The 17,352-nt window shown below is 35.9% G+C and overlaps 1 protein-coding gene across 1 annotated transcript in view; it reads left to right on the top strand.

Annotated features, from left to right (window-relative positions):
* Window positions 1-17,352, top strand: part of ASXL3 (ASXL transcriptional regulator 3) — a 171,945-nt gene that overhangs the window by 82,835 nt on the left and 71,758 nt on the right. The window contains 3 exon segments of the mRNA XM_033178027.1: window positions 1,038-1,159; window positions 10,127-10,244; window positions 11,179-11,298. Of these exon segments, the coding sequence (XP_033033918.1) occupies window positions 1,038-1,159; window positions 10,127-10,244; window positions 11,179-11,298 (360 nt within the window).

Genomic DNA, 17,352 nt, shown 5'->3' with positions numbered 1-17,352 from the left:
TCACTTGAAAAGTTTTCTTGAATTAGCATTAACCCTGGTGCCCTTAAAAAGTCATGTTTTGAGCTTTTTTACAATATGTTCTCAAGTTATTTTCTTCTGACTTCCTCTTGCCTCCTGCCTTTGACATATGCCTCCATTCTGTCGCTAATCATAGTACTTCCTCATTTTGATTTTCCAAACTCCTTCTCCCCCAGTGTATACAGAAAAGGGCCTGCATCTGTGCTCCTACTCAAACCATTTCAGTGTTAAAGTCTCTCAGTTTGAGGAGGAGTCAAATGAGGACTCAGAAGTCTCTCAGTTTGAGGAGAACTAAAGGTAGAGTTCTGGCTCGAACATGGGTTTCAGAGAGCAGACACTGCCTGTGGGCTCTGTTTGGTCACCCAAGTCAGTGAGATGTTGATTCTCCTAAAAAGCAGTCTTTTGGAAGAAAATGTCTTCTATAGAATAGACAACATGTCTGTCAGAGCACCATTTTCCTCAAAATAATTATCTTGAGTTGGTAACAAGCATCTCAGATTTCTTTTTTCCTTATCCATGCTTTATGACTCAGCCCATAGGAGAAAATAAACATGTCCCATAGGTCACAGATTCTATTAGTAAGGCTGTTAAGTAGAAGAATCATAATACCTATGAGGCTGGGTAGATTTAAAACAATTGCATTAATTTAGATTTTTTTTTCCAGAATACTATGCATTGCCCAATCTTCATATTCAAATTCAGATAGTACCTGCTGACTCCCAACTCCTGAGGCAGATATTGTCTATTTTTTATGTCCATACAATAGTTTAGTGGCATAGAAATTATCATCAATTTGCGGATAAGGACAGGAAGGCTTAAAAAGGTTAAATGGAACTGTGGCCACACAGTTATTAAATGATTCCGTTTCTTCGTATCTAGATACCCTTCTTTTTGCTGTGCTATTTTGCTTTATTTTAGGTATCCATTTTCAATTGGAGAAAAGCTCCAAGTGTGTAATTACAGTGAATATAAAAAAAGGAATTCAAATTAGTAATATCATTATCTCTTTCTGTTTCTAGTTTGTTCGAAGCAGGTAACTGATGAAGCATCTTCCACTCGAGATTCAAGCCTTACTAACACAGCAGTGCAAAGCAAGTTAGTGTCTTCCTTCCAGCAGCACACCAAAAAGGCTCTTAAACAGGTAAGATAGCTGCCATTTATTCTTTGTCCTTCAGTTCTATGTACTTAAGGTAATGTTTGTTTTGCTGATCAAGTAAGTAGGAACCTAGGAATCAGAAAGCAGAATTTTCCTGAATTCAACCCCATCCATGATATTCAGTTCAATAATTTAAATCTTTGATAAAAGAAAAAACTAGGAGAGACTTGACTGAAAATTTTAATGTAAAATAGAAGGAGGAATATGCATCCACTGAAAATATATAAAAATTTGTATTAAGATTTTGTGTGTCTATGTGTGATTTATAGTAATACATCTGTTGGGTTCATAAATGCATTGCATATTTAAAAAATAACATCTCTGTGTTTTTTGTGCTTATCTGATAGTATAAAAATAAATGATAATTTATTTGTTGTTACTGAGATACATTAAGTTACAAATAAGAAAAATAGTGAGTGTTGCTTACTTATATCTGGAGTATTCATTAATGAGTGTTGTTTGGTGCTGAATGGCAGTTAAAGTTGCCATATTATTCTGCTGTCACAGAGGCAGTATGGGCCTTTGTGGCCTTGCACTGAGATGGTGCAAGGAGGGGATATTTACAAGGTTGGGCTCTGGGTGCTGACATACCCTGGTTTAAATTCTTGCTACTCACTTGCTGTCTCTAGGCAAGCTACTTCTCCTCTCTGAATCTTAAATTCCTTATATAGAAAATGTGGAAAATAATAGTATCTTGCTCCTGGGATTGATCTGAGAATTAACTGAGGTAATACGATGAAAGCACATGGTAGAGTGAGTGGCTCATAGAAATAATAGTGACTGCTGTCATACTGGCAAATGCTAAATTGTGCAGAGAAGAAAAGGAGGAGATGTTATGGTTAGATGGAGCCATCGTATGATGATAACACAAAGAGTGTCAGTAAATGGAAGGTTCACGTATTTAACCCTGAATTCATAGTTTCCCCTTAAGTGCTTTCCTCTTGTACATTCTATTTTGATCCTTCTATAACAACTCCCCCTTCAGCCACCCATTGATGACCTGTACTAGATCCAGGATTAGAGGTATCAGTCTAGTGACATATTATCACAAGGAAAAGAAAAATTATGTTTTCTAAAATAGAGTTTTTTAAGTTCCACCAACCACTAAAGCTTCTTAATATGTACATCCAAACTTCTAGACTTAGAACATTTCTACCTATCTTCTCCTGTACCTCAGACAAGAAAACACAGGAAAGAAACTTAGCATGTTTATGCTGAATTATGTTACCTTCCTATTTCATATTATTGACACTGCAGCATTGCCATTCATTGGTTATTATATTGAAGGTAGTAACAGTATATTTCACCCTGCATAGGTCAAGTACCCTTTGGAGAGCTTGCCACTTACTGCATTTGAAATGTTTCAGATGCCAGAGAACAAAACTGAAATCGGTGTTGAGATCCCTTTTTAATTGATGAAATAAAAAATGGATGTAGGTAGCAAAGCCTAGGCGACTCATTCAGACAGCAAATAAGATGCAGGTAATAAAATACTAACCAGAAGAGAAGAAAAGATATGAAAATGGACACTTGTGGCTGTGGCATTTAAGAAACATAAATGGGATCATAAATGAAACATACTTGTGAGGTTCAGTGACTTGAAAAATGTGCACACCACGAAATCTTCCTGTATATGAATAGAAATATAAAGGTACAACTTTCTGTATTGTTCTATATTATTAATTTGTACTTTCATCATTTTGGTTTTGTGTTATTGGAACATTTTTTTCAATTACTAAAACATCACACAATTTTAAGTGATTTTTTTTGTTTTGTGTTTTTTGTGGAGCGTATTTTCATGGGAACTGCCACTGCTTGCTTAGAGTCTAAGCTTTGTTTTAAGAATCCTGTCCTGAAAGCTTCTTAATGTCCTGAAAGAGTTATTAATTCATTTCTTAAAACTTCTGTTTTATAACCTATAGCAAATTAGTAACCAGGAGAATATGGCTCAATATATAGCAAATATGCTAATATTTGATTAATAATCAAATTTATATTGGAAACATATTTAGAAGAAAAGCTGTTCTTGCAGAATTTTGCCCAGATTCCATGTAATTGCTGAATTTCTTAAGACAGCATTGCAAAAATTGACTGAACATGCAGCATTTTAAACTGTAGCAACCTCAGCAAATCTACAGCTTTCTTTTCTTTTGGATAGCTGAATGGCTATGACCATGCAGAATTCTTTGTAAGTGTGTTATATACATATATATGTATATATGTCCATATACCTGTGATCTGTGTTTGTGAATATATGTTTCACGTGTATGTGTACATGCACAAATCGTAATCATATGAACCTAGGGCCAGGAGAATGATCTTAAAAATAATTACATTAGCTAATAATTAACTGTTATGGTTTCTAGACACTGTACTCTCCATTTTACATGGGATATATTATTTAATTCTCATGCAAATGCTTGGAAGTATGTACTTATATCTCCATTTTTCAAAGGAAGAAACTAAGACCCAAGTTAGGTAACTTGCCCAAGATCACCCTGCAAGTAAATCTTAGAGATGACGTTTGAATCCAGAACCATAGTTTAGATTCTGCCCTCTTCACAAATGCTGCCTTTCAGCATATGCTATGTAATAGTATAGATGAATTTTTGATACTATCCAAGAAAATCTACATACTTGAGTTGTTATATAGCATATGGAAAGCAATACAGCATACTTATTAAAAATAGCATTTCTGAATAGAGGCTGCTTATCTTCAGTGCCAGCCCATATTGATAGCACACACTCAAATGTATGTCATTATTATTTTATCAGAAATATGTTGTGATTCAGTAGGACTTTAGTAGTCTATACATTAACCAGTGTAGACTCTTAGAAAGAAGTAGATTTAAACAAATTCCTAAAACCAAATAGCTTTATAATCATAAGTGGAGTTAAAAAAATAATTTAAAACAAACTGTCTTACAAAATATGCCAGGCATACTTTCTTAAGTCTGAAGGCCCCCACTTTCTACCCCTGCCTAAAGCACGTTGCTACAGAGTGGGCTCTTTGATGTCATAGCACCGTTGATTGCAGTGTAACTGTAAGCTGGACAATCTGGAAGCTATAATGTCCCTTGACTATTGACATAGAATACTTTTATTGCTCCCAAATATTTGAGTCCCTTTTACTTTCTAATCCTCAAAATGTTAGTTAACATCATATGTTGGGTATAACTGCATGAATAATATAGTGTTGTTTCAGTAGTTGTCTTTTTTTTTTTCTGCATAAGCATATTCAGAAGCCTCTGGAGAGCAGCAGATTGCTGATTATGACCTTGTTCCCTGCCTTCTTTCTGCCTGGGTATTTTAGTTATGATCCTAAAAAGTGTGAAAAGATTCGATTTTGCATTTTAAATTATAATTCAGGAAGATTAAATTTTAGAAATTTTAAACAGCCACAAGATGATGAAAGGTTAAAGAAGGATGAGTTCTCTTACGGCAAGTGACATGGTAGTGAACATAACCTTTCTATGTTGTTTGTGTTGGTTTACTTGACTTCCTTCATTATTTATTTAGGGTGGTAGAGTTTATTCATAAAGTTGCAGATGCATTTTCTTTTTGATATTGCCAAGCAGATCTATTCTTGGTATTTTGCTTTAGCTTTATATGTTTGACCAATACTGTGAAATTCCAAAGGTTATATTGCATGATAATAGTTTCCTAACATGGGCATTGACATTTATCACACTAGCGGCAGTGCAAGTTGTTGGTGCCTGAAACAGCCCACTGTTTTCTATATGTATTTCTAATCATTTAACTTTTAGCATTCACAGCATGTAATGTTTTCAGATTTTCAGTGGAAGAGTTACTGTATTCAGTGCATTCTTAAGCTACATTGCTTGTGTTTTTTCGTTGTTAAAATAAAGCAGGCATTACTTGCTTAAAATTCCAAGTTAACACAAAAGCCTCTGATTTGAAGTTTTATTTTATTTTTCCATTAGGATAGGGATGAAAACGAATCCATATTTTTAGAACTATCTAACAGGCTTTCTGTCTGAAAAATCAAATGTTTATTTAAAGGGTTTTTTTCTCTCTCTCTCTTTTTGCAAGAAAGTATTGCAATATGTCACTGGAGAAAAGCATGCACAGTCAGCATCTTTTGATTTCTTTCCTTGCACTTAGAGCCAGAATTGAATTGATGTGAGTGTGATATAATCTTTACTTTTCCTAGACTGGGTTAGCTATGTTGTATGTGTTTCCTTTGAAAAGTGCGTTCATTTCCAGGGTTAAGCTTGTAAATTTCTTTCGTATTAAATAATACCTGGAAGCATTAAACTTGGTAAATCCAATTATACTCCTTCTCATAATACCATCAATATTGAAATTGTACTCTGTGTGGTTTGGACAGTGGAACATTATACATGTGACTGGCTTGAAGGTACATTTCTTCATAGTAGACTGCATTTACACTCACCATCTGCTTGTTTATTTTGATTTTGATGTTACTTCTTTCTGGATTTGAAAGGACAGGATTTAAAGTTGTTCTACAAGATAGTCCATTAGCATTCCTCAGTACAGCTAAGGCTTGAGACAGTTGGAGGTGTCTCATTTATATCCTCCCCTAAAATGAATCTAGACTCAAATAGACTGATTATGTAATATCTGTCAAAATAAATCACATTATAGACAAATCAACAGGGCCACCACTAGCTAATTAAGACTCTGATGTGTAATAGAAAAAGCTGCCCCTTCCAAGTTGTCACAACAAAAAATAACATCCCCTCTTTTAGGGTACCCCTGTATAGGACACAGCATCCATAACCATCTAAAGTGATCCTCTTAATCCTATTTTCTTAATCTATTCCATGAATTTTTAATATCCAGGCTGTGAGATACCCAAATACAGATAATCACAAGTTAATTTGCAGATGATTTCTATTATATATGTAGCATAATGTAAAATAGGAATTTTCTTGTTTTCTTAGAATTTCAGCAAAAGCTCAAAGCTGCAGACAGTATGATACCAGTAACCCTGTTTGGAAGAGAGGTGTTAGACATAGCCGCAAAGGACTAAGAGGAGACCAGATGGTCGATTGAACAACCCCCAACAGATGTATAAAAAATAACTCAAGATTTGGGGGTGTGTGTTCCAAACCTTGTATTTTGAAGGATTATGAGATTTGTTAAATCAGAGGGCTGACCATAATGGCTCGGCTACACATTGTACAGTGGGACAAGGATGCTGACTGTGCTTGTATCCTGAGCAGGTGCTGAACAGCTAGTCAAGCATGGGGAATTTGTAAAGACCTTGCCTAGGAAAGCTGCCTACTTAGATGAGAGGAACCCAGTACATAGAGCCTGCACTGAGGGGAAGTGCAGAGGTCAGCTAGAGAAAGCGTGGTTTATATCAGTGTTGAGCGTAGTTTCAAAGGCCTCCCAGCAAAAGCCTCTTATGTATCCACTAATGCAGGCCATAAAAATCTAGCAGTTGGCCCTCTGCCTCCCAAAAGGTTATGATGTCATGGCTGTGACAACACTGGTTAAGACAACTTTGCTCTAGTCTTTCATTCCTATTCTCAATACTAATCCTGGGGAACTCAGGAGAAAAAGAAAGAGGAAACAAAGGAATAACAAAACCAGGAAACCCTTCCCCAGTGAAATTCCTGATTTGAGACATAGACATGGTCTGGGGAGGGTAGAAGGGAAGCTTTGTATTTGACCTCATGTTTTTCATCCTGAATATAAGTCCTCCGATCTTTATAAAGCCTTGGCAACCATTTTGGAGTTCTTTGCTTTCTCTGTAAACTCGTTACTCCTTTTTTTCCATCTACTCTGTTTTTTTGTTTTTGTTTTTGTTTTTATTTTTAATTTCTGCAGTAATCAAAAGTTATCCGTGCTAGTGGATATGATACTATTTTTTTTGTACTTATTGGAGACCCCACAATTTTCACACAACCAGTTTCTTGTCATTTATGTCTCACCTCCTTTGTTGCCTCCAGAGAGGCCATTTCTGACATCCCACTCTAGATTGGTTCTCCCCACCCAAGTTACTCTACTTCCTCTTTCTGGCATAATTTTCTTAGCACTTGTATGTGAGTGAAACACTTATATTATTTCATGTATTTCTTTGTCAATCCTTCACTAAAATGTGGAATAATTAAAACTACTCTCATGTTCACCACTATGGATCAGCAGCACTTATGCTATCGTACAGCTGAATAAGGTCTCAAAAATGCGTTGGTTGCAGAAAGGGTAAGTTATATAAATAACAAAAAATGACATTTGTTGAGTATTTACTATGTGAGGTAAACTCTGATAACCACTGTTGTGCAGATTTTTTGTTTAAAGCATCTTGCCTGCGCTGCTGCCTCTGTTTTGTAGGGACATTGACCCAAGTCATTTACCTAGCAGCTAGTTAGTTAAATCTTTCTCTGACTCTACAACTCCTTAACCACTGCATCACACTGCCAGTTTTTCAGAAAATTCTGAAATTCAGTAAAATTCTTCTGTAATCCCAGTACTTTGGGAGGGAGGCAGGGAGATTGCTTGAGGTCAGGAGTTCAAGACTTGCCTGGCCAACATAGTGAAACCTGTCTCTACTAAAAACAAACAAACAAAAAACTAGCCAGGGGTGGTGGTGCAAACCTGTTATCCTTGCTACTTGGGAGGATGAGGTGGGAGGATTGCTTGAACCCAGGAAGCGAAGGTTGCAGTGAGCTGAGATTGCACCACTGCACTGCAGCCTGGGCATCAGAGCGAGACTCCATCTCAAAACAAAACAAAGCAAAAAAAAAGGAAAAAGAAAATCTTTTTATATAGTAGGCATTTAGTCTTGTTTGCCTACACACATAGTGTGTGTCAGGGCTTTTAAAAATATTGCACTGAGAAACAGTAAGGTTGTCTGATCAGGAAACATATATTCAAAAAACATCATACAAACAGACTCAGTGTTGGTCACCTTCCTTTATCCTTGCCTTGTCTTTTTAAAATTACAAATTGCTACGGGTTTTTATTCTTACATTATTTTTATTATGGCTTTCTTCTTCTGATTACTAATTTTTCTATAGCAGAGTCCTCTCAGCTCTAGAAATTGAGGTCAAAATTTTCGTTGCTTTAATTATTATTTACCACAAATGCTCTAAAAAGACATGCCAGCTTTGACTTAATGATTCCAGCTTCTAGTTAGTTCATCTTTTTTTCCCTAAATATTTTCTAAAATAAACTCTCTAACCACACACACACACACACACACACACACACACACACTATTTTTAAAATGCCGAATTTTTTTCTCCATGAGAAGTAGTTTAAATATATGCTATAAAGGCTCCTAAAAATTGATCACTCTTTGTGCAGGCTTAATTGTTTTGTGAAGTCTTGCATCATGGGCAGAGATGGACTTAATTGTAATTTAAATTGCTATGTTGCTGTGTTCTGTTTTATTATTGGATTGTTAGGTTAATTAATATAAAGTACTTTGAATCCTTATACAGTGCTAGACAGACAGACTCAATTATGTGCAAAATTTATGTGCAATTATGTATACATCTTGAAGAAAGAGTAAATGTCTTAAATATTTTATAGCATATATGTCCTCATTAAATGTATTATTGACAGCAGGCTGAAGGTGAGAACGATGGCATCTTATTAATCTTTGTAATTTTTGCCCCTGTCCCATGTATAGTAGCTGGGTACTTTATGAAAACTTAGTAAATGTAAGAATCAAAGAAAAGATGTCTTATGTTATCATTAGCAACCATATCATTTGTAATAGATTTCCCAAGCTTTTACTTTCTCATCAGTCTTTAAATCTTATCTGAATAAGTTGTATGCATAATTTAAATGCTTTCTCTCATTTAAATGGTATTTAATTTTCACTTCTGTAATTATTTGGTTGCTAAATCTTATGGTTGACAAGTTGGACATTGGCTAATACCCTTTGCAAATAAAAGGACATCATTTTATGACAGCAAGGGAAAATACAGTCAAGGCAGTCTTTCAGGAGATTCTGACAACTCTTAGTCGAAGAACATTAATCAAGTAACTGGGATGTTGTAAAATTGGTAGAAATTACACAGAAAATAGGACTAAAAAGGATTGAGACAGTATGAAGCCAGCCTTTTAACCTTTTGAGGAGTTTTAGCATTCCTATGGCTGTGAATTTAATGGCTTTTCAGTTTCGTGTGCTTAAGACCCTTTTTATTACAGGTAATTTTCTATATAAAGTGATCAGCTAGATAAGCTGTATTTCAAAACTTTTGAATGTCTTTTATTACATTATCATCACCGTGGTCGATTCACTTATGAAACACAAAGTGCTCCCATTTGGAGAGATTTATTCTCATATTCATTTTTTCCTGGATTTGCTAGAACCTGTCATGTTCGTGTTCTGAAGGTTAATGCCCAAAGTCAAGCAGACAGAAGCCAAGTGCTGCAAGGTTTCCAAGATTAGGACTGATTCCCTTCACAGAAATAAATGATTCCTGCCATGTTCAGTGATTTTGTGCAGTGCTCCCCACGGCTGAGTGAGTGCATCAATACTGTAGTCCTTACATGCTGTACATACTGATGACACTCAGTGTTAACTTGATTGACTGAGCGGTGCGCTGGAGAGGACGCACCTGCGAGAGAAGTGCAGACACATATATTTTTATCCTGGTTTCGAAACATTTATTTTACATTCATTTGACTTGGGAGTCATAGTTTCAAATTCCATGGACTCTCAAGCCACAGTGCTAAGGTAGAAGAAACCATTAAGTGCTGCTTTGTTGTTAGAATTATACCGAAAATGGTCTCGGGCTTATACCCTTTGCCAAAGCCTGATTTTATGCTTTTAAGGGAAAATGACATGAAGGTAACTATTAAGAATCCTGAGAAATTAAGGGCTCTGTGGAATTTAAGTCTCTTAAGAGGTTCTGTCTAATGATGGGCAAATGAGTCATTTAATTCAATTATGAGCAATTATTTTGGCTATATTTTTATGTCGTATCTTTTGATTATGTTTTGTAGGCTTTGAGGCAGCAGCAGAAAAGAAGAAATGGAGTCTCAATGATGGTAAACAAGACTGTTCCTCGTGTTGTTTTGACACCATTAAAGGTGTCTGATGAGCAGTCGGATTCGCCTTCAGGTAAAGAGCTGAAATACCGTATGCTTGGCCAGTTTCTTCCTGGAGGAGACTTCCTCACTGAGAGAGATGTCATGATTTTTTTCTGAAACTGAATAATACTTCCACTTAAGGTTTGGTTTAATTTTCTTATACCTTTGACTCAGTGATTCAAAAATATAGACTATGTCCAGTTTAGAAAAGAAAAATGTACCAGCTTGCTCGTCATCAGCAAATGAAGACAGTAGGTGTAAGAAAATGTGTAGGTGAATTTTGTTGTTTTTGTTGCTTTGGCTTTTGTTTGAATGTTGAACTTTAAGGGTGGACCACATGCTGATGTATAATACCATCAAAAGCAGTTCTTTGTGAGTGTGAATTTGTTCTTCAGTCCTGTGCTGCAAAATCAGAAATCCTTTATTAGTTTTTGTGTTCTGGCAGCATTCTTCTCACCCCAGTGCAGCCCTGACCTTTTCTTCTAATTTACCTTCTGTCACTTTATCAGTTATGTACTATTCTATTTATTGTAGATTAACGTTTGTATTTTCTGTTCCTACTTCATAAAGTTATTTATAAAGGTATAATCTCTCCCTCTCTTCAAGATTCCTTTCTTCTTCATCTTCCTGTCTCTGTCTTGTATTGTCTCAAAATGACATAGTATTGTTCAAGCTTATTCGTGTATTTTACAAAAGACCTGACTCTATTTCTTTTAAAAGCTATCAGATCAGTGAATGTAGTTTTGACTCCACTATTAGGCCATCTGTTCTTGCTTTTTGTTCTGTTTGATTGATTTATTGGGCTTCTCTTTTTATATCCAGTAGGGGAATCAGATTGTGGCCAAAGGTAGTGTATTAACTCTTAGAAAAGGAGATTATATCTACAGTTCCTCAAACAATTTTAGATTTTTCTTTTCGAGGACAGCTAGAGAAGATAATGACATAATAACTATTTCCTTTTTTAGGATCCGAATCTAAAAATGGTGAAGCAGACAGTTCAGATAAAGAAATGAAACATGGGCAAAAATCTCCCACTGGAAAACAAACAAGTCAGCACTTAAAACGATTAAAAAAGTCTGGTTTAGGTGAGTGTTTAATAGACTATGCCATTTCACATTTTAGAAATTTATGTTTCTTCAAATAAATTATCTAAAATTCTCAGAACTTTTTTTTAATGATTAAACAAGGAAATTAAAATTTCCCTCCATTTATCAAAACCAAAAAGGGTGCTAAATAAGGAAACATATAGTTACAACTGAATGATCTTAAGCCTATTACTAAATTTGTGGATGATAATATTGGATGAAGCAGAGGGTAAAGATAAGAGACTTAAAATTGATACATGTAAAATAATTATCTGCCGGGTTGTGATTCTATCTAATGTGTAGTGCTTTGTCTGTGCAACGAGGTTATACTTTATTGAAATATGCTGTATTGGAAGAAAAAAATGCAACCTTTATAAAGGGTTCACTGAACTGGAGAGTACATTGTCAGTGGCGTCTGCTGCAGTAAAATTGCTCTTCCTTGCTTTTTGTCTGTGCTTCTTAAAATATTTAGTAGTGGCTGTCTGAAAAAATAATGTAAAATTGCTGAGAAATGTGGGAGGCACAGGCCACAGGTCTTTCAAGTCAGCGCCAGGTTTTCTTCGACATACTTTCCTGATAACTTTTCATCAGGAACCCCCAACAGCATTCAGGCAGAAAAGAGCATGAGAATTAAAAAGACAGAAATAAACATATCCTAGTTTGAACACTAGAATTCTCAAATGCCACTGCCTTGTTGTTGCACCTGGATCCTGATGGCTTCATTTCTCTCTCTGAGTTGTTTTACCTGTGAATAGGGTCATGATAATAACCTGGATCATTATAATATTTTGTAAAATATTTGGCAGAAACTACAGATTTATTGATGTGAACTTTATTACCTGTTCGGCCACTTACTTTCTTGGTAACTTGAGATAATTCTTATTTGCAGAGGGTATCTGTTTATAAAATTCAAGATTTTATCTGATTTTTTTTAGTAAAGTTTTTTCAATTGTTACTATATGACAGACATTTTGCTAAATCTTGGGACATACTCCAATAAAAAGACTTTAAATAGGATTTATTTATATTTAAATAGGAGACCTTTAGGAAAGCAGAATCTTTTTTATTTAAAATCTTTAAATATAGCATAATTTTCTGTTTTGCATTATTTTCAAGGCTAAATAATTTTAGTTATTCTCTAGCCCAAAATATGTGTGTTTGTGTATAACCATACTTACCTATACATTGACATATTCTTTCCTAGCACTCTGGGTGTTGTAAAGTAAGTATTTTAATGTAAGTAGCTTCTGAAATAGAAAACTACAGTGGGAGAATGATACATAAAGAATATACCAAAAATCCAAAACAGTACCACATTATCATACACTAAGGAATTTAAACGTCAGTGACCTTTAGTTAAAAGCAGTCGGCTGCCAAACTCCATAAAGTTAGTGCCATGTAATGAGTGTATGAAATTTTAAGGCACAGGGGCAACCCCATTTATTTCCTTAGTTACTTCAGGACTGAAAGTTACTAAGGTGTGCCATTATCAGGATCCTGTCGGGGCTCAGATATTTAGTCATTCCTTTTTTCTTTTTTTCTTTTTTGAGACAGGGTTTTGCTCTTGTTGCCCAGGCTAGAGTACAGTGGCACCGTCTCAGCTCACTGCAACCTCCGCCTCCTGGGTTCAAGTGATTCTCCTGCCTCAGCCTCCTGAGTAGCTGGGATTACAGGCACTGCCACCATTCCCAGCTGATTTTTGTATTTTTAGTAGAGACAGGGTTTCACCATGTTGGCCAGGCTGGTCTCAAACTCCTGACCTCAGGTGATCTGCCCGCCTCTGCCTCTCAAAGTGCTGGGATTGGGGAGTGGGCCACCATGCCCAGCCCAGGATCTCTTGTATTCTGATTTTTGTATCTTGAAGTCCATGCTCAATGAATTAGAGAATCAGACTTTGTTTTAATACTGAAAGTCAACTGAAAGATATAAAGACTGATATACAAGCCTGCTCTTAGGAAATCCTGCATGCTACTAAACATCTTATATGTTAGATATCGTGTTGCTGAAGGATTTCGGCTAATTGTTAGCAAATTAAAAGGTAATGAAGGAGTGCCCCCTGATATTTCAAACCTGCTTTGTTCTAGACTATAAAGTAATGGAGATAATGAAACTAATGGAGGAATGGAGAAGTGAAGTCACATTCACTGGCCATATGTAATGGAATGGTCTAGGTATTTTAACATAAGTTATGTCTTTTAATTTTACTTCAATTTTGTACAGTACAATGACGTCTGTTTTACAGCCGAAGGAACTGAGATCCTGAAGGTTTAAGGAGGTTGCATGAAAATGACACAGCTAAGTGATACAAGCCAAGACATATCTAACTCCAAAGTCTAAGCCGTTCATTCTGGATATAATCTGAATGTTAAATCATCTAACCTATATTTTAGACCTGTAGGCGCCACTGAGGGAAATACAAGAAATGACATGGTGAGACTACCATAGGTGTTAAAGTGCAGGTCGAACTACACATGGAAGGAGAGCTAGCAATTGTAAGATTTCTCACCCTATTCTGTATCAAACACAAGGAGGAAGAAGGTGGGATTTAAAATAAGCCAGCTCAAGTACAATTCTGTCAAAAGTAAACTGCAGGTGTTTACTGGGTAGGAACTGTGACTGGCTGACTAACCTATCCAGCAGCTGAATGGAATGGCTTATTTTGTGCAAATGAAATCAGTAGTATTTTCAAAGTTTCCAATATATGCCCAGCAGTAGAAAATGAAAAAACATGGAATGAAAGGATGGTCCTTAAATATAACCATCTCCAGAAAATAACTCACGTTGTTTTTTGTTTGTTTGTTTGTTTTTTTGTTTTTGTTTTTTTTGAGACGGAGTCTCGCTCTGTGGCCCCAGACTGGAGTGCAGTAGCGCAATCTCAGCCCACTGCAAGCTCTGCCTCCCGGGGTTCACCCCTTTCTTCTGCCTCAACCTCCCGATTAGCTGGCACTACAGGCGCCCGCCACCACACCTGGCTAATTTTTTGTATTTTTAGTAGAGACAGGGTTTCACAGTGTTAGCCAGGATGGTCTCGATCTCCTGACCTCGTAATCCGCCCACCTCGGCCTCGCAAAGTGCTGGGATTACAGGCGTGAGCCACCGAGCCTGGCTACCCGTGTCTTTTTTAGACAGTAATTTTTTAATGCCCTGTTAGAATCAGACTGATATTTAATACTCTGTAAGGCATATTTACATACATTCTGCTCTTTGCCATTAAGTTGTTAACTCCTTGGAACAGTGGCCTTTCTCTCCACATCTGTAGTCCTTACTACAACCTTCATAGCCCTTGTGTTTAGTAGGTTCTCAGTGAGTTTGGAATGAATGACTGATTCTAATGAGCTGAATGACTTAGAAGTTTGGATGAATGCATGACACTTTCTAGAGAGTCCAGCATAGTGAAGTTCCTCCCATCTTCTTGAATAGAAATGGTCCTGTGTTTGTGGAGAAGGTCATTCTTTGTGTACTAGCATGTAGCAGATCCAATGCAAAGGAGTGATCCCCCCTCATATCCTTTAGCCAGCCAGATAGAGACAGCCTGTATTCCCTATTCTATTTTTTTTTCCACCCGAGTTAGACATCTAATTCATATGGTCTTGGAAATGAGGTTTTTTACTTTACTTGCCTTCTCTAGGTAGTAGTAGGTATGTATAAGTCCTAACCTGTTGAAACCATGCTGAATTAAAACAAATGCTGTAAGTCTGTTCTAATTTAAGTTAATAATTCTGAAACAAAATCCAGTGAAAACCAGAGTTCAGGGTATAAGTGTACAATTTTTTTCTCATTGTGATATTTTCCTGAAAGGATACAAAGTTCTTCTAATTGTCCCCTAAGTGCCTCCTCTTGATTTCTAGCAATTAGTTGCTTTATCAGATTGCAAGATATTCACCCTGTGCAAGGCATGGGTTTCACTTGGGCCTTAAATCTAAGGAGTGTAGCCCAAGACACAATGGACCCCAGTATGTTCTCTCAACACTCTTCAGTATAGGAGGCACCATAGGCCCCCTCAGACTCTTTCATGCTCAGCTTCCCTAGAGAGGGTTAGAAGCACAGAATAAAACAAGAATGATAATAAGAAGCTTCAAAATTTCTCAACCTCAGTTTTAAATCTTAAGTTGAAAATAAAAGAAAAAAATTTCCTCAGTCATTCTAATTCTGATGGTAATCTCGAAGTTCTCCTGAGAAATATACCACCCAGCTTGGGAAGCTACAACTGTTGATGTAGGTTTTTGGTTTTGTTCTGTTTGTTTGCCCATGGCCAGGGTTCTGCATGAAAACTATGATGATATTTCTTTGAGTGGCCCACTGATTGAATAGACTTGGTCACGGGGTGAGTGCAGTTGAAAAATATAGTGCTTCTAAAATGGTATGTATTTCTCTGATGAGGTTATAATGAAACAAAACAAAACTTTGGTGGTCCCTTTCCTATTTCTTAATCAAGTACAATAGAAAACACTGTTCTGATATGCATAAAACAAATGCTAACAATGTCTACAAGGACTCCTTTATTATAGACCTTGAAAATTATTATAACAGTAAATGTTAAACTACCAAATAACCAGGCAGTAGAAACTTCATCTGCTGGGATGAAGGGTAGGTGCCAGCTGCAAATGTGGTTAGAAGCATATGTTTTTCTTGCCTAATCAGTTGTTTTAATAATACCCTCTCTCCTTGCCTTAGCAAAGGATAAACCACTTAAAACCCTCTCCCATGAAGATTTCTGAGACAATCCTAGTACATTATCATCTCATTGTCTTCATGGCACTTAGAACACAGATTTGTGAATACTTTAAACTTTCTTTAGTAATATACTCTTACCCTCTTACCACTTGTTTTCTATATCTTGATGTCTTACAATTTTCCCTAACTAAAATGTAAGTTCTTTGAATTCAAGGTCATTGACCTAAAGTAGTTTTAATTATACTTCTTCCTACTCAATCACGTAGTAAGAGTTTAAAAAGTGCTTGCTAAACAAATGTAAGCTTCTAATGGATGTCTCCAAGGGGGTTTTAATAAATGTCCTTGGTGGGCTTAACTTCTGGGATTCATTCCAATGTATTTTATTTGGTTTAATGTTTTTGGAGTGAAGAATTATAGCTTTGTTGGTTTTATAAAATGGTACATACTCTTTAAATAAACCAAAGCATAAATATAAAAATAAAGTTTGAATAATAACCGCACATCTTTTCATCCAAAATAATTCTCTCCAGTGCATTATAAACGTTATTTGACATTTCTTACTGTGTATCTATAGCCAGAGGTATTAGAAAACCTGTATTACACCATTTGAGTTAAAAGTACAAAATTTAATTTTATATTAAATAATAAAAAAGTAAAACTAAAAAACAAAATTGTTAAATATTGCCACAAGATATATTTATATCTAAAGGTTTTCTCCAGAGTTATTACAAATATGAGAAACTGAAATAAGAATGATTACCTTTTTAACTACTCATTTCAACTTTGGACAATATATTTTTAAAAGATAGGGAAATAATTACACTACAGACCTTCCTACCTGCATGTTCTTGTTACAACATTTTTTGAATATCAAAGTTGATAACATTTATGTTGTATTTGTTTAACCATAATTCCTATAGTTCATTAACCCTGGTACTATATTTTAATGGACTCAGTGCTCCATGTAGACTTTTTACACAATTTCTTCATTTATGAAGACTACATTGATTCATGTTGTATATTGATTAGATTTTGCCCCTGATAGATATTTTTCCCATTAGATTTTATTCTTTGGAAGCTGATTTTTCTTCTCTGAGCGCCACTTAATTTAATTTCATTTTAGAGACATAGTCTCGCTCTGATGTGCAAGCTGAAGTGCAGTGATACCATCATAGCTTACTGCAGCCTCAAACTCCTGAGCTCAAGAAATCCTTCTTCCTCATCTTCCCAAGTAACTGGGACTACAGGCATGGGCCATTATGCTAGTGTTTGTTTGTTTGTTTTAGATACAGGGTCTTGCTGTTTTTCAGGCTAGTCTGGATCTCCTGGCCTCAAACAGTCCTCCCACTTCAGACTTTTAAGTAGCTGGGATTACAGGCG

Source organism: Trachypithecus francoisi, unplaced genomic scaffold (genome assembly GCF_009764315.1).
Source record: "Trachypithecus francoisi isolate TF-2019V2 unplaced genomic scaffold, Tfra_2.0 Lachesis_group19, whole genome shotgun sequence".
NCBI classification, from domain to species: Eukaryota; Metazoa; Chordata; class Mammalia; order Primates; family Cercopithecidae; genus Trachypithecus; species Trachypithecus francoisi.
This window is presented reverse-complemented; position numbering and strand designations above follow the sequence as displayed.